Genomic DNA, 20,405 nt, shown 5'->3' with positions numbered 1-20,405 from the left:
AATATGTGCATACTTTAGGCCAGGAAGGACAGCAATTGCTCCAGGAAGGAAAGGCATGAGCTGCAATGAAGTCATGGGAAATTAAGTTCCTTCCATGATTTTAGAAACATTAACATATGTGGCCAGAGAGAAACTAGATAAAATCCAGGAGAAATGATATAAAATATAAACAAAACACCACCCAAAAAAAGTACTTTGTCTTGTTTTTATATAGTTTATTTATATAAACCATCAATATTGAAGGTGGAGAGACGGTGAGGTTTGTGTATAAATGGATTTATCAACAGAACTAAATAAACAAAATGTAAAAAATTAAAATAAAAAAAGTAGTTAATGAGGTGACCTCTGACTGTTTTTCTCCTTCCCTCTGGTTAGGTTTTAGAGTCTATGGGGCTGGGGAGCCTATAGAGTTTGTTGTCTTGGTTTCAGGCAGTGGTACTCACAACCGGTAGAACATTCTTAGTAGAATTGTGTACATAAAATGCATGTGCAAATTGTAGAACCAAGCGGCAACCTCCAGTGTAAAAAAATAGAGCCAATGTGGAAGTACAAAAACCTGCAGTTTTGAGTGACATTGAGAGTGCACTGAAGGCTGGCCGCCTCAGGTCCAGCTCTTACTCGCAGTTTCCACAGGATCCATACCATTTCTATTTACTTTGCTGTGTTTCGTCTTCGGTTTACAGGTTGTTCTCTTTCTTCCTAGGGATCTTGTAGATCTGCTGTTATGTTGTAGTTATCCTGTGATTTGGGTACCTGTGTGAGTCCAACTGCTGATGGCTGTACTCTTCTGCGCTAACGCTTAAGAAACTGACCTGGTCAAAATCACATGGTGGTTAAATCACGGCAGCCACAAAAAGCACAAGGATCCTGTGGAAACCGCCAGTTAGCCGGGTGTTGGCTAAATGGTAAATGGTAAATGAACTGCACATGTATAACGCTTTTCTAGTCTTCTGACTACTCAAAGAAGTTTTACACTTCATGTCACATTCACCCATGCACACCACATTCATACACTGATGGTAGAGGCTGTTACACAGGTACTAGGAAGCAAATTGTCAGGATTAGACAGAAAGGCAGGACCCAAGCACAGAGGATGAAAGGCAGATGTGTCACATATTGTAAATAGGAGGATTTAATTGAAGGCATGGATAGATAGACAGGTAGACAAACTGGTAACAAGAAACAGGTGAACAGGTAGACAGGAAGGTCCAGTATTTAGGTACACAATCCTACAGAAAAACATCAACTTGCACAGCAGAAAAGCAGGATGAACTGGGATAAAACTATTGAAATAGTCCAGGATATATGGATTGATACGGCTTCATGAGATGGAGACTAGGGGTGGGAAATATGGTCCTGAAAGAATATAGTGATATTTCTAGGTATTTTTGCTATAACATATAACACAATATCTTTGAGGATATAAAAAAATATTGAAAATTACTTAGAAAATTTGAATTTTCATTAGCATAAAATTGAAGCACAGTTATATTGTGCTCCTTCGAGTGCTTAGGTTTGAAGTGGTGAAATAAGTGTGACGTGTTGCCCTTTTTTGTTAGTCTTCTTGCACTCCTTACGTATTACCATGGTTTGTTTTACATCTGATTTGTTGCAACCAAACCAATTCCACACTATGAAGTCGCTCCCCTTTTTGGAACTAACTCATCCAGCGCAGAGTCGGTACTTTCACTTTCCGCCATGCTTGTTGTTGCACTGCACTGAGTGCGCAACGATTTGACGTCAAGAAGGGATGTTGCCATTATCACAATATACATATATATACATATATATAATCACTTAATTCAATTAATAAAAAATATACAGGTATTATCGTGAACCATACAATATGCCACACCTAAAATGGAGACAGACTACAATATTTCCATTCTTTGGTGGTCTTCAGCTCAAACATAGAGGGAAATATTACACAAAATGCAGTTTGAATCAACTTTATTTTTAATCATGATCTGTGTGTGAGTTTAATAGCTACATACTTGTATTATGTTTTTTCAGAAATACATTTTTCAAATATTTCAAGCTTCAAAGCTTAAACAAAAGATGCATCCTGACATGGTACTGTTGCTTTTTTGAGCGTACTCTCTTTCTGTGTGGTGGTATGTGATCTTTGTACGCTGCAGGAGTTACGTTATTATAATCCCTCATGAGCAGATTAAGATGAGGGAGGGAGATGGACAGAGAACATTTTTTTTGCCACATTGTTCCAAAAAGAAGGATTTATTAGGGGATAACGTTGCTAGGAGACCCTGACATCAGCTATTTATCCCACAATCATGCAGTAGCCCACGTGCATTCAGACTGCGTGTGTGTGTGTGTGTGTGTGTTCTCCTCTCCTCACTGCGTCTGTGTGTCCTTGCTCTGTTGGTACTACAAGCCGGGAGCATCTCCCTCGCTCTCTGCTCGAGTTAAGTCAAGGCTGTTTTTTGCTCAAGTATAATTTGCAGTCAGCTCAGGGCTGCTTGCAGAATGAACAACGGATGATGCTTGAGGTTTATTCTTTATTTTTAATACAAAGCTTTTTGTCAGGCGCAATATTGTCGAGGTTGAAGGACAAATTCAGCTCCCTCACAAGCCTGTCTTCTTTGGAATCAAGTGACTTGATGGAGCGTTAAAAGCAGAAAGGGAAAGAAACACTTCAACCTCAGCAACAGAGGAACAAAGAAAGCTGGAAATAAACTCAAGAAAAAGGAGCTGCGAGTCAGTGGACTATTTACTCTCTGTATTTGATGATGAGGCTCGCAGAGGACGTTTGTCTGCTCTCAGAATACACTTTTCTTCTTATGGACTAATCCCGCCAGACTGCCTACAGGCAGAAACAAAGCATGCTGTAAAGCTCTCAAAGGTGATGTGGTGGCAGAAGAGCAACGATTTTCATCCATCTTCCTATCTGAAGAAAAGAAGCAGTTTTTCTCTTCTTTCGTCTTTGCAGTCCTCTTCACATGAAGAAATCCAATTCCTCTGTTATCATGTTCCTGCTTTGGGCTGCAATGAAAGGAACATCCCCGCAACTTGAGGCATCTCTTCGTCAAATTGTCCGTCCCCTTTGTTACTTTGCATCTTCCACGTCTATGCCGCTGCATTTACCTTGAATACTTTTCTCTGCTTTCATTTTTCTTTTTTTGTTCCTGCCTGAAATAGCTGTTACTCAGACACACTTGCTCCTCCACCGATTATCCTTGTTGAGCTGTTCCTCCCCTGCACCTCTGTACACTCGTTACTACACTCTCCTAAACTTTTTCTCTCATAATTTAGTTTTCTTTTAAATTTCTTTCCCCCCACTCTCTCCTGAATTTCAGCTATCTGCATTTGGGTCCTTTCTTAACCTGAGGGCACCGGACCACTGACCATTTCTTTAAATTCCTTGTACTTACTTGATATAATTTACCTCCAAAAATCTTCTTTGGTACCTTTTCCCCTTTTTTGCCCTCAAAATTAACCGTCCCGTACATTCACCATGCACACCTCTGAGGAGCTCTGGAACTCCACCGATCAAGTTTGGATAAACGGCTCGGAAGGAAACTTCTCTCTGGTAAGACGTGGGGATGATGAGGAAGAGGAAGGAGACCAACATCCCTTCCTCACGGACGCCTGGCTGGTCCCTCTTTTCTTCGCCCTCATCATGCTGGTCGGTCTGGTTGGAAACTCTCTGGTTATTTATGTCATCACTAAACACAGGCAAATGAGAACAGCAACCAACTTTTACATAGGTGAGTTGTTGAGGAAGTTTGTGTTTCTGATTTGTATTGGTTTTTGATGGAATCTTTGTGATGGATGCAAAATAGATTAAAACACATCATACTTAAAATAAGTGGCTCAAGGTGTTGCCGGCTGTGGCTCAGTTGCTAGAGTCGGTCGTCTCTCAACCAGGAGGTCGAGATATTTCAGATAACCCCAAGGTGCTCCTGCTGCTTTGTTGGCAGCATATGAATGGGTTTAATTACTTGTGATGGTCACTTTACATAGCAGCAGTGTAAAAGTACTTTTACTTGTCAGAAGAATAGAAAAGCTCATTGTCCATTATCATGCATCATATCAGCATGCATCAACTTCAAATGGATCGTATATACAGTATGTTTGATGCACATCTCCTTGATCTTTGCAGAATCGATTCATTGCATGCCAACACTGGGTTCAAAAGAACTATACTCTCCATATGTCCAATTAAGAAATGGCTGAGGGAAAGAATGTCCAGTTCTCCCTCATGCCAAAACAGCAGAAGAGATTTATTCTGATGTGTTCTGAATAAAAAATTCATAGACTCCCTTAAGGGCAATCCTAAGCTGGTTGAAAAACACATGTTTATGGAGAATGAATTTGTGCAGGTCAGTCGACTTTTAGGGTGTTGTGAGCTAAAGGGTTTTATTGTCAGAAGGTTAACATGGTACAAACCAAAGAGATCATAGAAATTGCAGTAAAAGTGTATTACAATTATCTCAATCTTTTAAGTGTTCTCCCAGGACTACTCAGTATGTAGTGAGTTCCTGGACATTACACAAAATAAGATATCAATTAATTGGGTTTCCATTCAATACCTTTATGCTTTCATCTGGAATTGAGTGCATTGGAATAAAGACCTTTCTGTTTTATCGTGTGCTATAAAACATAGTGGATGATGGATAGTAACTGTAGATTTTTTGAAAGATATCTGTGTTGTTTCTTCAGTGAGCAGGGTGTTTATATTGTGTCAGCACAGTTTCACTAGGTAAAAAAAAAAGCAAAACTACTTGGCTATGTTTGGGAAGAGAACATGGTTCTGTCTTGAATAGAATAGAAAGTCAACATTGCCATTTTTTTTTTTTTTGTGGGACCCAAAGAGCTGACTCCTCTGTGAGCAAGAAACAGTGATTATTAATATGAACATTTTGCGAAGCTAGTGTTCTCATACATACATTGACTACAGAACAAGGGGACTGATGGAGATGATATTTTCAATACATAGAGACGATGTGGGAAACATGACAGAAATATGTCTCTCTGTAAAGAATGTAAAGGTGTCCTTTTTACTATATGAACTGTTTGCAATCGATTGCATCTGTTGCTCCTGTTTTTTTTTTAATCTCTTTTTTTCTTCACTATAAATACAAAATCCAAGGAGTGCATCAATCATACAATTGCTTCATCTTTCTTCTGGTTTTCTGTGCTCACAGACTGGATACTTGGGTGATGATTTTTGTTGTTGAAGTCAATTAGAGCGTGTGTGAAAGATCTGTGTGGTCACCTGTCTCTTAAAGAATTGCACAAGGTGATTTATTATATGAGGTTAAGATAAGAACAAGAATGATGAATCACAATAGAAAGAATGCTTGTCTCCTAGAGATAGATATGTAAATGAGCTTGCGTAGAGGCAATTTCTGTCCGTGTTGGCAATCTGAGTGTGACAAGAATTCAATCTTAGATAATATCCCAGGGACCCGTCATTGAAACAGTTTAATATTCAGCAACAATAGATCAGCACCCGCACCATCTGCACACCCTTTCAATATTATGGCCTAGCCTCTTTAGTGTATGATGAGATTAACTGGTAAAACAAATAGGAAGATGTGTGTGGTGTATTTGTCACTATGACAGACACAGAAATAAGAAAGCACGATCAGACTGCAACGTTTATCTTGCATCCTCTGCTAGTGTGATTTAAAGATATTGGGTGAATTTAAATTATTCTGTGGGTTTTTTAAATAGTCTGTATTTGTAAGTTTGACCTGTTGTCAGGTTTTTCTTTTGACAGTTAAGGGCTTTTTATTTTCTATTGGCGCCTTAAGCACATCATCATTAACCTTGTTGATTTTGAAGTAGTCTCATAGACATTGAAATGAGATGCGCTAGATTTACCTCACTTAATTGTAACCTTATTAGGATCAACAAACACAAGCAGAAGCATTTCTTTTGTCATGGATCAGTGTGTAAAACAAGGGAGGTGGACCCAAATGCAGAATAACAAAAATGATTTCATTTAACAAAAAGGCAAAAGGCAAAAGGCAAACAAAACTTAGTATTCAAAAAGTCCAAACTGAAAAAACCCACAAAAGGTAAATAACACAGGTAGCCACGAGGAAAACCGACAGGGTAATCAACATGGAGGGAAACACACAGAGGCAGGAATACAATACAAGAAACACTGAGGACAACTACAAACTAAATCATGAAACACTAAAGACACACAGAACTTTACATTACCACTAGAAGAAAGAAATACAAGGATAAGAAACTACAAAATAAAACAGGAAACACTAAAGACTAAACTATGAAACATTAAGGAAACAAACACACAAGGGAAACAAGCAACACAAGGATGGACAGGAGAAATTAAAACATGGAAACCTAAACGCTGAAATACAAAACTAAATGAGACCAAATCATGACACCTTTGGTAGAAACAGAAACAACTCTTCAGTCAAAAAGCTTCCATAAACTAAACACAACAGGAACATGTACAACATTGTAGTTACAATGGATTGCATGAGATTATGCAGGTGTTGCTTTCTGTTCTATGTACTCCAGATGGATGATAACACTGTGGGGAAGAGTACAAAGCCACAGAGGTTTAACTCTGTTACAGTTCACACCAACAGCTGTCATTCCATATCTGTTCCAGACAGACAGTGAATTGTATGGGATTTAGTTTAGTTCAATTTACTTTACAAAATACAACAAGCAGAACAATTTCAATTGTTCACATTTACTATGTCCAAATAGTCTGGATACAGATTTTTCTGGAATGTGGTGTAGAGCCTCATGTTTAGAAAATATACTTTTTTAGTTGTTTATCTTTCGATCAAATTGGGATGAGTCAGGTAAATGTTCGGTCAAAAATAGCCAGAAAAGTTTCCTATTCCCAATACTACATACACATTTTGCTTTAGGACTAATTGTTCAGATATTATTTTTTATGAGACTGCAGATGAATATCTTTATCAGTCATTTAGGCAAGTTCATGTGAAAACGTAGCTGGGGAACCATACAAATAAGCAAGTTATTTTTTGGGGAAATGACTCCTTCCAGCAACCCTTGTTCTAACATTTTGCAATTGACCTGATTCAGGTTAAGCAAAAAAAAACCCCAAAAAAACAGTTTTTTGAATATGGGATTGGGTTAAAGCCACAGACTTGATAAAACACGAACATAGTTGTGCTGACCCATTGATTGGAGGCGAGTTTTGAAGCCCAATAATGGCGGTCACCATATTGGAAATGCTGCCTAAAGCTGACTTTTGGTCAACCTGGAAACAAGGCAAAGAGGTGGAGCTGAGGCAGGCCTTTAGCCTCCTGGCAAGTAGCTACAAAACTGTTTCTAATGATGACTATTCCCTTTTCTTTACCCTAGGTTTGTTATTGTCAACAAGAAAAAAGTCCCCTTACTTAAACATTGGGTCATTATGATCCAATCAACATTCATTTTTCATCCTTCCCAAACCATAATCTGTCTCAATATATTTTTGTCATTCTGTCATCATAAAAAAGATTTTTTTTTTCAGCTGTGTTTTGTACCTGCATGCTTTTAAACTTTGAGGGGATGTGGTTGTAGCTGCGGTTTCTTCTTTCTAGTTTTTCGTCCTCACTGGAACACATCTTATTGCTCTGTTATTATGTTCCTGCTTTGGGCTACAATGGAATGAGCTCCTCTCTTCAACATGAGGGATCTATTTCAAATCTTTTCTCGCAGTCCTTTCAGAGCACCTCGATCCCTGATAGGAACAAACCAAAGGAACATTTCTTTTATAATGTTGCACAGGGAATGGACAAACACTGTGGAATACTATTTGTGAAATACTTTGAAACACTGTGCTGCAGACTGTACTCCTGATATCACCGTTGTTGTTGTTTTCTCTCTGTGCAGCAAACCTTGCTGCCACTGACATCATCTTCTTGGTGTGCTGTGTGCCCTTCACCGCCACCCTCTATCCTCTCCCTGGATGGATCTTTGGCAACTTCATGTGCAAATTTGTCGCCTTTCTTCAGCAGGTAGACACATGACTCAAACTCTTTGTAATTGTATGTCAATCATTTGTTGCTCAGTAAACTTTCAGATGCAAAAAAGTGTTGTGTCTGAAAAAGGGAAACAAGGATTTTAATCACACATGTCTGATTGTCTCTTCAATTAAACATACTGGAGTAAGTGTTGTGATTTAGTGTAATGACTATTAGGACTTTTGAACAATCAAAACTCTTTCTCCAGCAGCAGCTTAATTTGCGCTGATTGCATTAGTCAGCTTTGTATCAAAACCAATGTTTTTGATCACCTCAAAGATGTCTTCATGATCTTTTATACTATGGTAAAGCACTGTCTCAAACAAGCTTCAATCCAAATTCAAATTGTTGGATTCTTTACATTGACTTGAGGCAATATTGACTCCTTCAGTCCACTTAAACCTTTTCACTCACCATCACCTTCTGATGGTGAGTGCAGCTTCAAACTTTGGGACTGCTTCGCGAGCCGGTTTAACCCCCGGAGAGGAGACGTAAACATAAACAGTGCGAGCGGAAACAAAAGCGAGGTAAACGTGGAGGCACAAGAGCGAGACTGGCTAAAACACCACACAGGTCCGCTCTTCCAACTCTTCTACTGGCAAATGTAAGATCTCTGGATAATAAAATGGACCATATAGAGCTACTGAGAGCTGCGCACCGCGACGTAAGGGACGGCTGCGCGTACATTTTCACAGAGACCTGGCTGAACGAATGCATCCCAGACTCCGCCGTTCAGCTTGAACAATTCACATGCTACCGTTCGGACAGAATCCTTATTAAAGGAGGAAAGAAGAAAGGTTGTGGAGTCTGTGTTTACATCAGTGATGCTTGGTGTCGAGATGCTACTGTGGTATGTAAACGCTGTTCACCGCTGGCGGAGTTTATGATCGTAAAGTGCCGTCCTTTCTATCAACCGAGAGAGATAACAGCGACCTTGCTGGTCGCTGTGTATATTCCCTCCACCACCAACAATGCTGATAGAATCGACGCACTTTGGGAACTTTACAACGCCATCAGTGAGCAACAGACAGCCCACCCAGACGGATTTTTCATCATCGCTGGGGATTTTAACCATGCAAATCTCAAGACGGTTTTACCCCACTTCCACCAACACATGACCTTTCCCACAAGAGAAGGTAACATTCTGGACATGATTTACACATCAGCCACTCTGACCATATCAGTGTAATGCTAATGCCAGCTTACAGACCCAGGGTTAAAGTCACCAAACCAGTTCTGAAGCAGGTATGTGTTTGGTTTGAAGCACACAACAGCACGCCCCCACAGAAGACCACCCCCCCTCCCCACGACCAGACCCTGTGCCTGACTGCAGCCAGCGTGGAGAACCTTCTCCAAGATCAACACCCGCAAGGCTGCAGGTCCAGACAACATTCCTGTCCGTGTGCTGAAGGACTGTGCAGAGGAGCTCAAAGATGTCTTCACAGACATTTTCAACGCTTCTCTGAGTCAGGCTGTTGTTCCGTCGTGCTTCAAAGCCACCACCATCATACCCGTTCCAAAGAAGCCCTCACCATCCACTTTCAATGACTATCGACCAGTTGCACTGAACCCCATCCCCATGGTGGCCTCAGACAGTGCGGGTCAGCGGCAGCACATCAAAAACCACCGTCATGAGCACGGGGGCCCCCCAAGGTTGTGTGCTCAGCCCCCTGCTCTTCACACTGCTGACCCACGACTGCGCTCCATCCTTCAGCAGCAACCACATTGTGAAGTTTGCGGACGACACAACAGTGGTTGGTCTCATCTCCAACAACGATGAAACGCACGACAGGATGGAGGTCAGCCAACTGGCCACGTGGTGCAGAGACAGTGGGGACTCTCCGGAAGTCGACAACAACCTCCTTGGTCTTGTCGACGTTCAGGAAGAGGTTGTTGTCGACTTCCGGAGAGTCCCCACTCCTAACCCCCCACTGACCATCGATGGTGCTGCTGTGGAGAGAGTGAGCAGCACCAAGTTCCTGGGGGTTCACATCAGTGAGGATCTCTCCTGGACAACCAACACCACATCACTGGCCAAGAAGTCCCAGCAGCGCCTCTACTTCCTCCGCAAGCTGAAGAGAGCACGAGCCCCTCCATCCATCATGTGCTCCTTCTACAGAGGCACCATCGAGAGCATCCTGACCAGCTGCATCACTGTGTGGCTTGAGAGCTGCACTGCTGCCAACCGCAAGACCCTGCAGTGCACAGTGAAGGCTGCTGAACAAATTATCGGTGTCCCACTCCCCTCTCTTCTGGACCTCTACGGTACCCGCATCACCCGCAAAGCAACCAGCATTGTGCGTGACCCCAACCCCCCCTCACACAGCCTCTTCAGCCTCCTGCCATCGGGGAGACGGTACTGCAGCCTGCGGGCCGGCTCCACCAGACTGGGAAACAGCTTCTTCCACCAAGCTGTCAGGAAGCTTAACTCTCTCCCCTCTCTTCCTTCCCTCCCCTCTGCCCCCATGAACACTGGACGTTGAAACCCCCTCCCGTTTGCCACCAAGAACTCTGGACTAATAACTCTGAAGCTAACTATTCAAAAGTCCACTCAGTTTACTGCACATTGCACATATTGCACAAGTTTACTTTTTCTTTAAATTTTATTTTATTTTATTTACCATTTTGTACCTTTTGCACAATTTAGAATTTATTACTGTAAATATTATTTATCTTATTTTTACCTCATTTTATTTTATCTATTTTACCTTATCTTATTTTACCTTATTTTGGTTGTATTGAACCGCGGGACAGAGACAAACGCAATTTCGATTCCACTGTATGTCTGGAATATTTTGAAATTGACAATAAAGTTGACTTTGACTTTGACTTTGAATACAAGGAAGACCCAAATGCTGACTCAAACTAAAAGATTTAAACAAAAGGCGAAAGTCTGACGATGAGCTGACCCAGAAGGGAAGGAAGATTTTCGATATTGGACCAAAGTAAGGTGGTGGTGGGCTGTAAAAACAAAATAAAGAGCTGAAAGATTCTTAAATGCTCCACAAGACAAGTTTTGTTTTCATCTCTCACTGGATTAGTCTCAGTGAACAACCCATTTCATGAGGCAAATCAATAGTTTGCATAAATAAAAAGACATACACCTTATCCGGGTTTGTGAACTCTCTCACACCCACAGAGACACTCCAAAACAGACTTTAGTCACAAACACATGGAGAGGAGGTGTGGCTGAGGGCTGAAACATCCATAAACACTGACATTCTCAGGCTAAATTGTGTTGATGTTAACCTACCAACTTGTTGCTTTCACACTTTACCTTGGCTGCACCCAATCCTGCTAAGACAAAAATGTAACACTTACCACACATACAACACAGCAATTAAACCAGAAAGGGCAAATTGAGGTGGTATTTTTTGTTCTGGTACAAATGCATCATGAGTAGAAGCCAAGCAAAGGTTACAGCCAGTCTATTGTCACAGCCTGTTCCCCTGTTCCTCCATGCAGCCTCTAAATGGATAATAGTCCATTACAGTATCCTAAAACGATCAGCATGTGACAATGAGATGGTGTGAAGTTCAGATATTTTTCTGTGTGCTGTAATTACAGTAAGTACTAATGCACTAATAATTGTAGTCTATAGAAGTATGCTCAACGGGCATGGTTTGACAGGGTCTAAACGAAGTGCTGGGTTTACCTCAACCTCAGTTCAGTTAAGCAGTTTGTCAATCCATGAAAATCTGTCCGGATACAGAGTTAGAAACCCAGATTGACTAAAATATGGGGTGAATTCAAACGACCAAGAGGTTAAAACTGTACCTTTCATTCTGAAGCTAGCAGGGAGGAGGAGACAATCTGTCAGGATTAAAAAGATGACATTTTCCTTTGTATGCAGAGTGACTGTATGAAGCTGCTAATTTGTGCATAAAACTGTGAAATGTCAGTCAGAGAGACAGGCCAGGAAGAGGGGCAGTGAGGCAGAGCAGCTAAAAGCATTTTAATTATAAAGACAGAGACGCATTCATTCATTTTAGGCTTATCTGGTGAAGTAAAGTCTCCTGAAGATGAAGACTGACCAAAACCCTCTAATTGAAAAATGGAAAAAAGTGTCAGTCTGGCAGATTTCCCCAAAAGCATTGTTGTTCTGTTTAAGTCATTAATCACCGTACATATGCATGAAACATTTATATGTGTTTCTATGAAGGGCCATTTTCTTCTTTTTGTGTAAGAGAAATGGTATTAGTGGTTAATGATTGTAACAAGAACTGACTGCCCGTTATGCCTCAGTCCTGCACATTTTTCAAGGAAATATTGACCACCAGTCGCTCAAATTTTCTACAGTTCAATAGAAACAACCAAAGGGAAACAGCAAGTGTACAGATCCATTATTGTTGGGTTCATCAATCTCTGTGAAAGTCAATTACACATTGCACTTCTTGTACTTATTCACATAACACAAACGAGTATACTGTATAGCTGTGAAGGAACAGGTACTTCATAGAAATGTTGAGTCAGCATAATGCCTTCTTTGTTTGTTCAAAACTAAATACAAACAGGATTTTACTTGTGAGAAATTACACTGATAATAAAATGTTTTTAATTTTTTAATGTCAGGTGATAAATTATATCTTAGAATAATTACAGTTGAATTTCCATAATTTGTAAAAACAGAAACTGTGTTGAAATGCATGAATCAGAAATCTGTGTCTCATGCTGCTGGGTCTGTCGCCTACTGACTTATTGAGTGACCCCCCACAGCCAAAATCGTCTGCAAGACATCATTAGACCTAGCACCATACTTCGAACAGACATTATTTTTAGATCTTTATTTGTCCATATGGGGCATTATCAATCCATAATCAATCGAGGGTGAACACAAAACTATAAATCGTGCAATTGTTATTTGTGAAAATCTGCTGCAGACTGATGATGGATGTCAAATTTAAGGTTGCACTTAATTTCTCAATAAGTGATGAGTTAATATATAACAAGCTACTTTTTTAATGGAAATTAAGTTGCTTTTGTTCAGTTTTTAACTCCATATTCTATTCATAGCTTTTAATCGGCGCGGAGGCTTTGAGGACAAAAAGAGATGATTAGCCACCATTGGACACAATGTGGAGCTGCAGCGTGGGCTCCATCATTATCCATCTCTAAAAAAACAACACATGTTTATGTCACCTGACAAGCGGAGAAAAAAAATAGATATTTGGCAAAAATGCAAGTTTTAGGCACTAGCGACTCTTATACAGCACTCTGCACACTAGTTCAATCGCTTTAAACAGCGAAGTCCTCGCCAGAAGGTCACTTCAATGATGTTTACTTATATAAAGTGGTGAATACTTCTCCTTATACGGCTACTAGGATGAAAACCTACTAAAGTAGGCTTAATGCAGCTTGGCACGCAGGGGTTTAAAGAAGACATGCATTATATATGATGAAATGTATATATTTTTTCACTGGGCGTCTTTGAAAGATTATGGTAACCACATCTCCTGTGAACTCGATACTGAACCCATCTCAACCCCTCTCTTTCTCTTTCATTTGAGACACTGATGTGGTGCTTCAAACCTCGGGAGCGTAATGGTTCCTGGCTTCACAGTGGCACAGAAGAGCTGCAGAGAGAAAAAGAGATACAGAGAAAGAGACAAGAGAGGGACAAAATTAGATCCTATTTGAAAAAGACCAGAGAGAAAACTTATGACCTCTCATTTCTCACCCTGCTGCACATACTTTAAAAGTAATACAGATTAGTTTACCTACAGATAATTAAGTAATATGATCCGCAGCGGGCATTGCATTTGAAGTTAAAAATATATTTATTTTTAGAGGATAAGAATATGGCTTATTTTATTATCCTGGCTTATCAAATGGCTTATTGTATTCCTACTCTTTTGAAAACCAATGTACAGGTGTGTGATGAAAGAAAACAGTACATCCTCAACAGTAAAACATGATGACTGTGAGAGCTGAGTAATATTGTTTTTATCTGCAGAGAAAAGATAAAATAGGTCTGATAATGAGAATTTTGAAGTGGATTGTCTAAGTCATGACCTTCAATGGCTGTGGCAAAGTTGCAGATTCAGTTAGTTTCTCAGCGGGTCGGGGGTCTGATGTCGAGGTGTCCTTTGGCAAGATACTAATCTCAAATGGCTCCTGCTGCTTCATCGGCTGTGTGCATGAATTGGATTAGTTAATACTGATGGACACTTTACATAACAGCTCTGCTGTCATGTGGTGCATGTGGTCTGCATGGATGAATGTGATATTCTTTGCCAGTGCTTTGAGCACTTTGAGTAGTCCCAAGACTAACAAAGCGTTATACAAGCTCATGTCCATTTACCATTCAAGTACTGTATCTGAATATATATGGAAATGGATTTCACTGATGAGTCAGAGTAAAACTCAATCAAGCACCATTGAACCCTATTAAAAATAGATTTAACATTTTCTCATATTCTAATAAAAAAACTCATCACAGATGCCACCTCCATGTCATGAGTTGCTTAGAATGGTATTTATATAGTTGTTCATATATCATTTCCTGTTTGATCAATTACTGCCCTCGAGTTCCTGCTTCCCTGTGTATCTTTACTGACAAATTCATGGGTTTAGTTTTTAGTGTTTCCTGCTTCATTTTGTGGTTATTTTCCTCAGTGTTACATATCTGCTTTACTCCCTTGCCCTTACCAGTTTCACCTATGTCTTGTTTCTCACATTTAATTTTCATTTTCTTTGTCAGCTCAGCAGCATAAAGCCAGCCGCTTTTCCCTTTTAGTTGGTCAAGTCATTGTGTGAGTTTTTGCTGTTGGTTTATCTGTTTGCGCTGTTTTTTTTTTGTACCTGCAGCTTTTGGTTTGCCTGCCTATCATTCTTGGTTTTTGTAAACTGCTCTTCTTTTGTCATTACATATTTTTTGTTTGCTGCATTAGCCTGTCTGTATTTATGCACCTTCATTTGGGTCAAGTTTCCCTGTGTGCTTACAGTTTGTGACACTCCCATCTGCTTCCTACCATCTTTCTGTTTCCTGAATGTTCATCCCTCTCTCTTCCTTATTCTAAGAGCATGAGAGCGTATTGGCAAAATCTTGGATGTGTTCTCTGACTGGAGAAACTTAAAAACTGGTTTCCTGAGGGCGAAGAAGGAGCTTAAATTCATACTTTGCTTTGTGATTAGGGTTGATTAAAACATTCACAATTTGAAATAAAATCATACGGTACTGTAAGGCTCTCTTTGACTCCAAATGGCTCTAAAAGCTTAGAAGAGAGCATTATTTCGTAGCTTTAAGTCTGTGTGTTGCTGAAAATAATCCCTGACATTTTACATCCAGAACACTTAGATATGCCACAGGAGTCTTTTTAAAATACTGATTGTCCAAAGGAGATTCTGGATTCACTACAAGTAAAAAAACATGCAACCCAAAGGGCTTCACAAAAGAACAAACTGCATATAATAACAGAGATGCTGTATACAAAACACCAAACTAATGGATCTGTGTCAGTCGGAACAGTTGGAAACAGCTTATCAAAGTAACACTTGTTTTTTCTGTATATTTGATTCAGACTACGCTTTCCTTCTCCCTTGTATCAGGGTAACATCTTAAGTCTTTCATGTCACATCTGTCTTTGTGACCTAGATGTTAACAAAGAATACAATTGGTTTAAAAAACTGGCTTTAAAGACATATTTCAAACTTTAACTGCAGCAAGACAATAGATCCATAGTCTAGTTCCCTAACACTCATGTGTGGTGCTTGTTACATATTTAGTGTGTTCATCATATGTGTATAACTGTCTTTCCCAGGTGACAGTCCAAGCCACTTGTATCACCCTGACAGCTATGAGCGGAGATCGCTGTTACGTCACAGTCTACCCTCTGAAATCTCTCCGACACCGAACTCCAAGAGTAGCCATGATCGTCAGTGTCTGCATTTGGATTGGTATAACCTTGCACTTTTGAACTTGTCATTTTGACTTTCATAAGAAAAATATGATGTAAAACAACGCAGTCTTTTTCTTTCCCAGGGTCCTTCATCCTGTCCACACCTATTCTAATGTACCAGCGTATAGAGGAGGGTTACTGGTATGGCCCCAGGCAGTACTGCATGGAGAGATTTCCTTCTAAAACACATGAGAGGGCTTTCATCCTCTACCAGTTTATTGCTGCCTACCTGCTTCCTGTCCTCACAATCTCCTTCTGTTACACCCTGATGGTGAAGCGGGTTGGCCAGCCGACAGTTGAACCTGTAGACAACAACTATCAGGTATGGACAGGGCTTGTTTTGCTTTTGCTTAATTTAAGTCCCTTGACTTTGTATAAAGATTTGTCTTCATGCTCTTGAAACTAAATGACGTCCTATTAAAAAGTTAAAAAGGTATTTTCTACATGGTGGAGTCATCTGTCCTTTTATAAAGCTTTTTTTCATTCTTTCAATGTTCACTGGCTTTGAAAATGTCTTTCGAAGCACCTGTCTTTTAAGCAGCTTTCATCTATCGTTTAATTATAATAATTCTCCGTCAAAGGAATGCTCATAATAAGAAATTACTCACGTAACACTCAGATGTTACATTAAGCTCTAAGAACTCTTGTGACTGCCATTTCCCAGCATTGTCATCAACATTGTAGAGCTGTGTTCCTGTTTTACAAATCCAAATAGTCTAAAGAACTTGACAAATTGTTAGCATTTCAACCATTCCTTTTAGATAATTAAACAAAAAAAAATTATAGTTCAAATCAGGAGGGGAAATGGGCCATAGTTAAAGAGAAAACACATGTTAATGACTAGTTAGCTAAGAGACAAGTCACTACAGCTAAGCATCCTACCAATTCCAAGCTAGCATTACTGTAAACCCAGAGATTAGTTGGCTTGAAGTTGTCATGGCTATTAAGCTATTGCTAGTTTTAAGGTTCATTCAAGCATTGACATACCAAACTGTACTTGAGTAATATACTTCTTCCACCATTGCTTAAAGGGGACTGAATAATGGACTGTAATCTGGGGGACAAAAATACTGACTGCCATTAGAGCATAATGTTTCTCCATATTTGCTTGATGTGTAAATATTTCCAAACCACTGCTCTACTGCCCTGATGTAAGTCATCACAGTGAACGGATGGTATCTCAAAGGAGCAGGTTAAACTGGCATACAACCTGAGCAATGGTAAATGGACTTGAGCTTATGTAGCGCTTTTCTAGTCTTCTGACTACTCAAAGTGCTTTTACAACGCATGTCACACCCACCCATTCACACACTGATGGTAGAGGCTGCTATGTAGTGAGACTATGTATGAACATCTGTATTTCTAATGCGCTCATCATATAAACTTTGACCCTGATGCTATGTCAGTGTTTTTAATCATACACTGCCCCACAGTAGCCACAAGAAGTACTCTTCATTGTTTTTCTCCAGCTGGCTCTCAGCTCTACAAGCTTCTGCTAGCTTGCAACAAATGGCTAAAGTGTGAACTGGCAAAGTTTGAACATTAGCTGTTTGTTGCAACAGCAAAAAAAGACACAAGGTTCAGTGGTCAACGCTAAAGAAATGTTGCAAGGTAATAGTTTGCTTTACTTTCTATCTGAACACAAAATATTTCTTCTCCTCTCATCTCGTCCTTCGCAGGTCAACCTATTGTCTGAGAGAACCATCAGTATCAGGAGCAAAGTGTCCAAAATGGTGGTTGTAATTGTCCTCCTCTTCACCATCTGCTGGGGTCCAATACAGATCTTTGTCCTCTTCCAGTCGTTTTATCCAAACTACCGGCCAAACTACGCCACATACAAGATCAAGACGTGGGCCAATTGCATGTCCTACGCCAACTCTTCAGTCAACCCCATAGTGTACGGTTTCATGGGGGCCACCTTCCAAAAGTCCTTCAGGAAAACGTTTCCTTTTCTGTTCAAGCACAAAGTGAGAGACAGCAGCATGGCTTCAAGGACTGCCAACGCTGAGATCAAGTTTGTTGCTGCAGAGGAAGGCAACAACAATGCACTGAACTGAATCTGACAATTCAAAATGAGAAGAATGAGATTCTTGTTTGTACCAAGGGAAATCGCTCCAAGAAGAAATATAAATACTGAAGGTTTTTTTTTTTTAAACCAATGAGCTTACTTTGTCGAAGTCTTAATATATCCGGCTGATCTCTAACAGAATGAAAGACTGTGTGTTGGGCAGACGTATTTGAGTTGTGTTAATAAATACAACTAATTCAAGTATTGATGTGGAGAAACACAGAGTCATAACATGGAAGGACACTAACAGTGCTTGGCACAGTCTGTTTCGATCTGTTTCAATGCCAAAGACTTGGCACATAACATCATTTATTGAGCTGCCAAACGCCAATGCCAAATAACATAGGACAGTTGTTCACATCTGATGACAAAAATGGAAATTTAACCTGAAAACTGCTGGCGAGAATCCTCACCCCTGTGAGATCATGGTTGACAAGGTCTGATTTGATGTAAGCGATTCATCATTTGTATACAAAGACACACAAGAATGTAAAACTGAATGTTACATTTTTAATGGACTATTGATACCTCTGAAAAGATGCCCTTGACATGTTAATTTATGTGGTACACATTATTGTCGTCCAATCACAAGAGAAAGAGAACTAAAATGTTTCATTTCTCAACTACAGTAGAGACACATTCTGTATCTGAAACAGCAAGCTCTGTTCAGTTTTTAAAGAGGGAGTGTGACATTTCAGAAAGTATGTTTTTTTTCTCTCTCCTGCAGTCTCATGTTTGAGTGCTCAATGTAAAACTAAAACAGGTAATTGTTATCTTAACTTAGCAAAAAGACTAGAAGCAGTAGGACCAGCAACTCTAAAACACATAAAGGTGGCTAACGCATAAAAACACAGAAACTTGTATTTACAGGGTTTTGTTTTGACTTTTCACAGAGCTCCACTTGATCATTTCTAATCTAAGACCTGTTGTAGAATAAAGCTGAGGTAAGCCAATCAACCCATGGTTGCAGTTTTGTTGTGCTAATTTAATAAATAGACTTGATTTATTTAAATTATGAGATCTCAATTTGTAAATAGTGTTCATACATAATGTGGATGTCTCATATTAGCCAAAGTACATAGCTGTATATAATTTAAGTGGGATTTAACTAATGTGACGTTACAGTGTCCGTTTACTGTTCTCTTTTAATCTTTAATGTTTCCATTCCTGACAATTGGGAGAATTTGTTCATTCATCTCTGGTGCCCTAGTTTTACATTGGAGGCTTGTTAAAAACATCCACCTGAATAAAGAACAGGATGTTATTTGTTGATTTTTGTTTCCACACATTTAACCAGCTGTGAAAAAAAGAGTGAGTTTAGGATACCACAGAGTTGTGATTATCCCAGGTGTGACGAGAGGAGCTGGCTGTAAGAGGGTTCACCTCTGGTGAAACATGAACACTGTTTACCTTTCTTTTTTGTCAAAGCCATAAACATTCACACTTTCACAATAACACCTTCCATCAGTACATTAGCACTCACAAAAGCTGTGGAAACATGCATACACGTGCACATGATTCGATTCCACTGTATGTCTGGCATATTTTGAAATTGACAATAAAGTTGACTATGACTTTGACTTGACATGGACTTTCAAAAGATGCAACCAGGTGTTGTTTTCTAGATCAGCTGCCACCTCTCTGAGAAACACCTTTCTGTGACCCTGTCAGGGGGATAAGATTGCAAAAATGTGGAGAGAACCTGTGCGGCCTTTAATGTTCCCTGTTTGAGCGAGCACTTTGATGGAGAGCTTGTTCATGGAGCAGCTTTCAGGCAATGGACATACAGCCTGCATTGTTCGTAAATGTAAAGAGCTGAAGCCAGCTCTCCACTTTGTAGTTGCAGTCATTTTCTGTCCATCCCACACAGTGGCATTCAGAATCAGAGCCACAATTATGGCCCATAGAAAATCTGCTAATGCAATGCTTATTTGAATTGTAAATCCTGTGGGACTGGCCATCATCAGGGCTTCATTCAGTTAAGACCAAAGTGTCTTGAAAGGAAAACCTGAGTGCTTTTGGTTGCCATAGGTTGCCATTAATTGAAACAACCTTTAGGCACATTTTGCTAACAGAAGTGGGAAAGAACTTCAGCAACGATCAACTTGATGTTGATAAATGTGAAAAATGTTTAAGTATAAACATGAACAACTTATAAGTATACCTCAATGCAAAATATATAGTTATTAGTTTACTGAAAAATCATTCTTGACTTTTATTCATCAAGTGCACCACAAAGCCATTTATTCTCATCGGAGTGCCACAGCAAAACATGTCTGAACATGTTTTATTTCAATGCTAATATCTGCTTTTTTTTGCATTGTATGTTCAATGTGCTGCAACTTTTTCCACAGAGCATAATGTACATCCGTTAAACCAAGGTTGTCAATAACATGTATAGTTTGAGCTTTAAGTATTCCCTGTATTCTGAGTGTGACAATGTTAGTTAGTCTTTTA

The 20,405-nt window shown here is 39.8% G+C and overlaps 1 protein-coding gene across 1 annotated transcript; it reads left to right on the top strand.

Moving 5' to 3' along the window:
- The first annotated feature begins 1,919 nt into the window (after positions 1 to 1,919).
- On the top strand, positions 1,920 to 20,033 carry kiss1ra (KISS1 receptor a). Its single transcript, XM_020635277.2, has 5 exons — positions 1,920 to 3,725; positions 7,852 to 7,976; positions 15,743 to 15,878; positions 15,964 to 16,202; positions 17,560 to 20,033. The coding sequence occupies exons 1-5, from the start codon at positions 3,473 to 3,475 to the stop codon at positions 17,935 to 17,937; spliced, it is 1,131 nt and encodes a 376-aa protein (XP_020490933.1). The 5' UTR covers positions 1,920 to 3,472; the 3' UTR covers positions 17,938 to 20,033.
- Positions 20,034 to 20,405: the final 372 nt, after the last annotated feature.

This window comes from Labrus bergylta, chromosome 4 (genome assembly GCF_963930695.1).
Source record: "Labrus bergylta chromosome 4, fLabBer1.1, whole genome shotgun sequence".
Lineage (NCBI taxonomy): Eukaryota > Metazoa > Chordata > Actinopteri > Labriformes > Labridae > Labrus > Labrus bergylta.
Note: the sequence above shows the minus strand (reverse complement) of the source record. Positions and strands in the feature narration are given on the sequence as shown.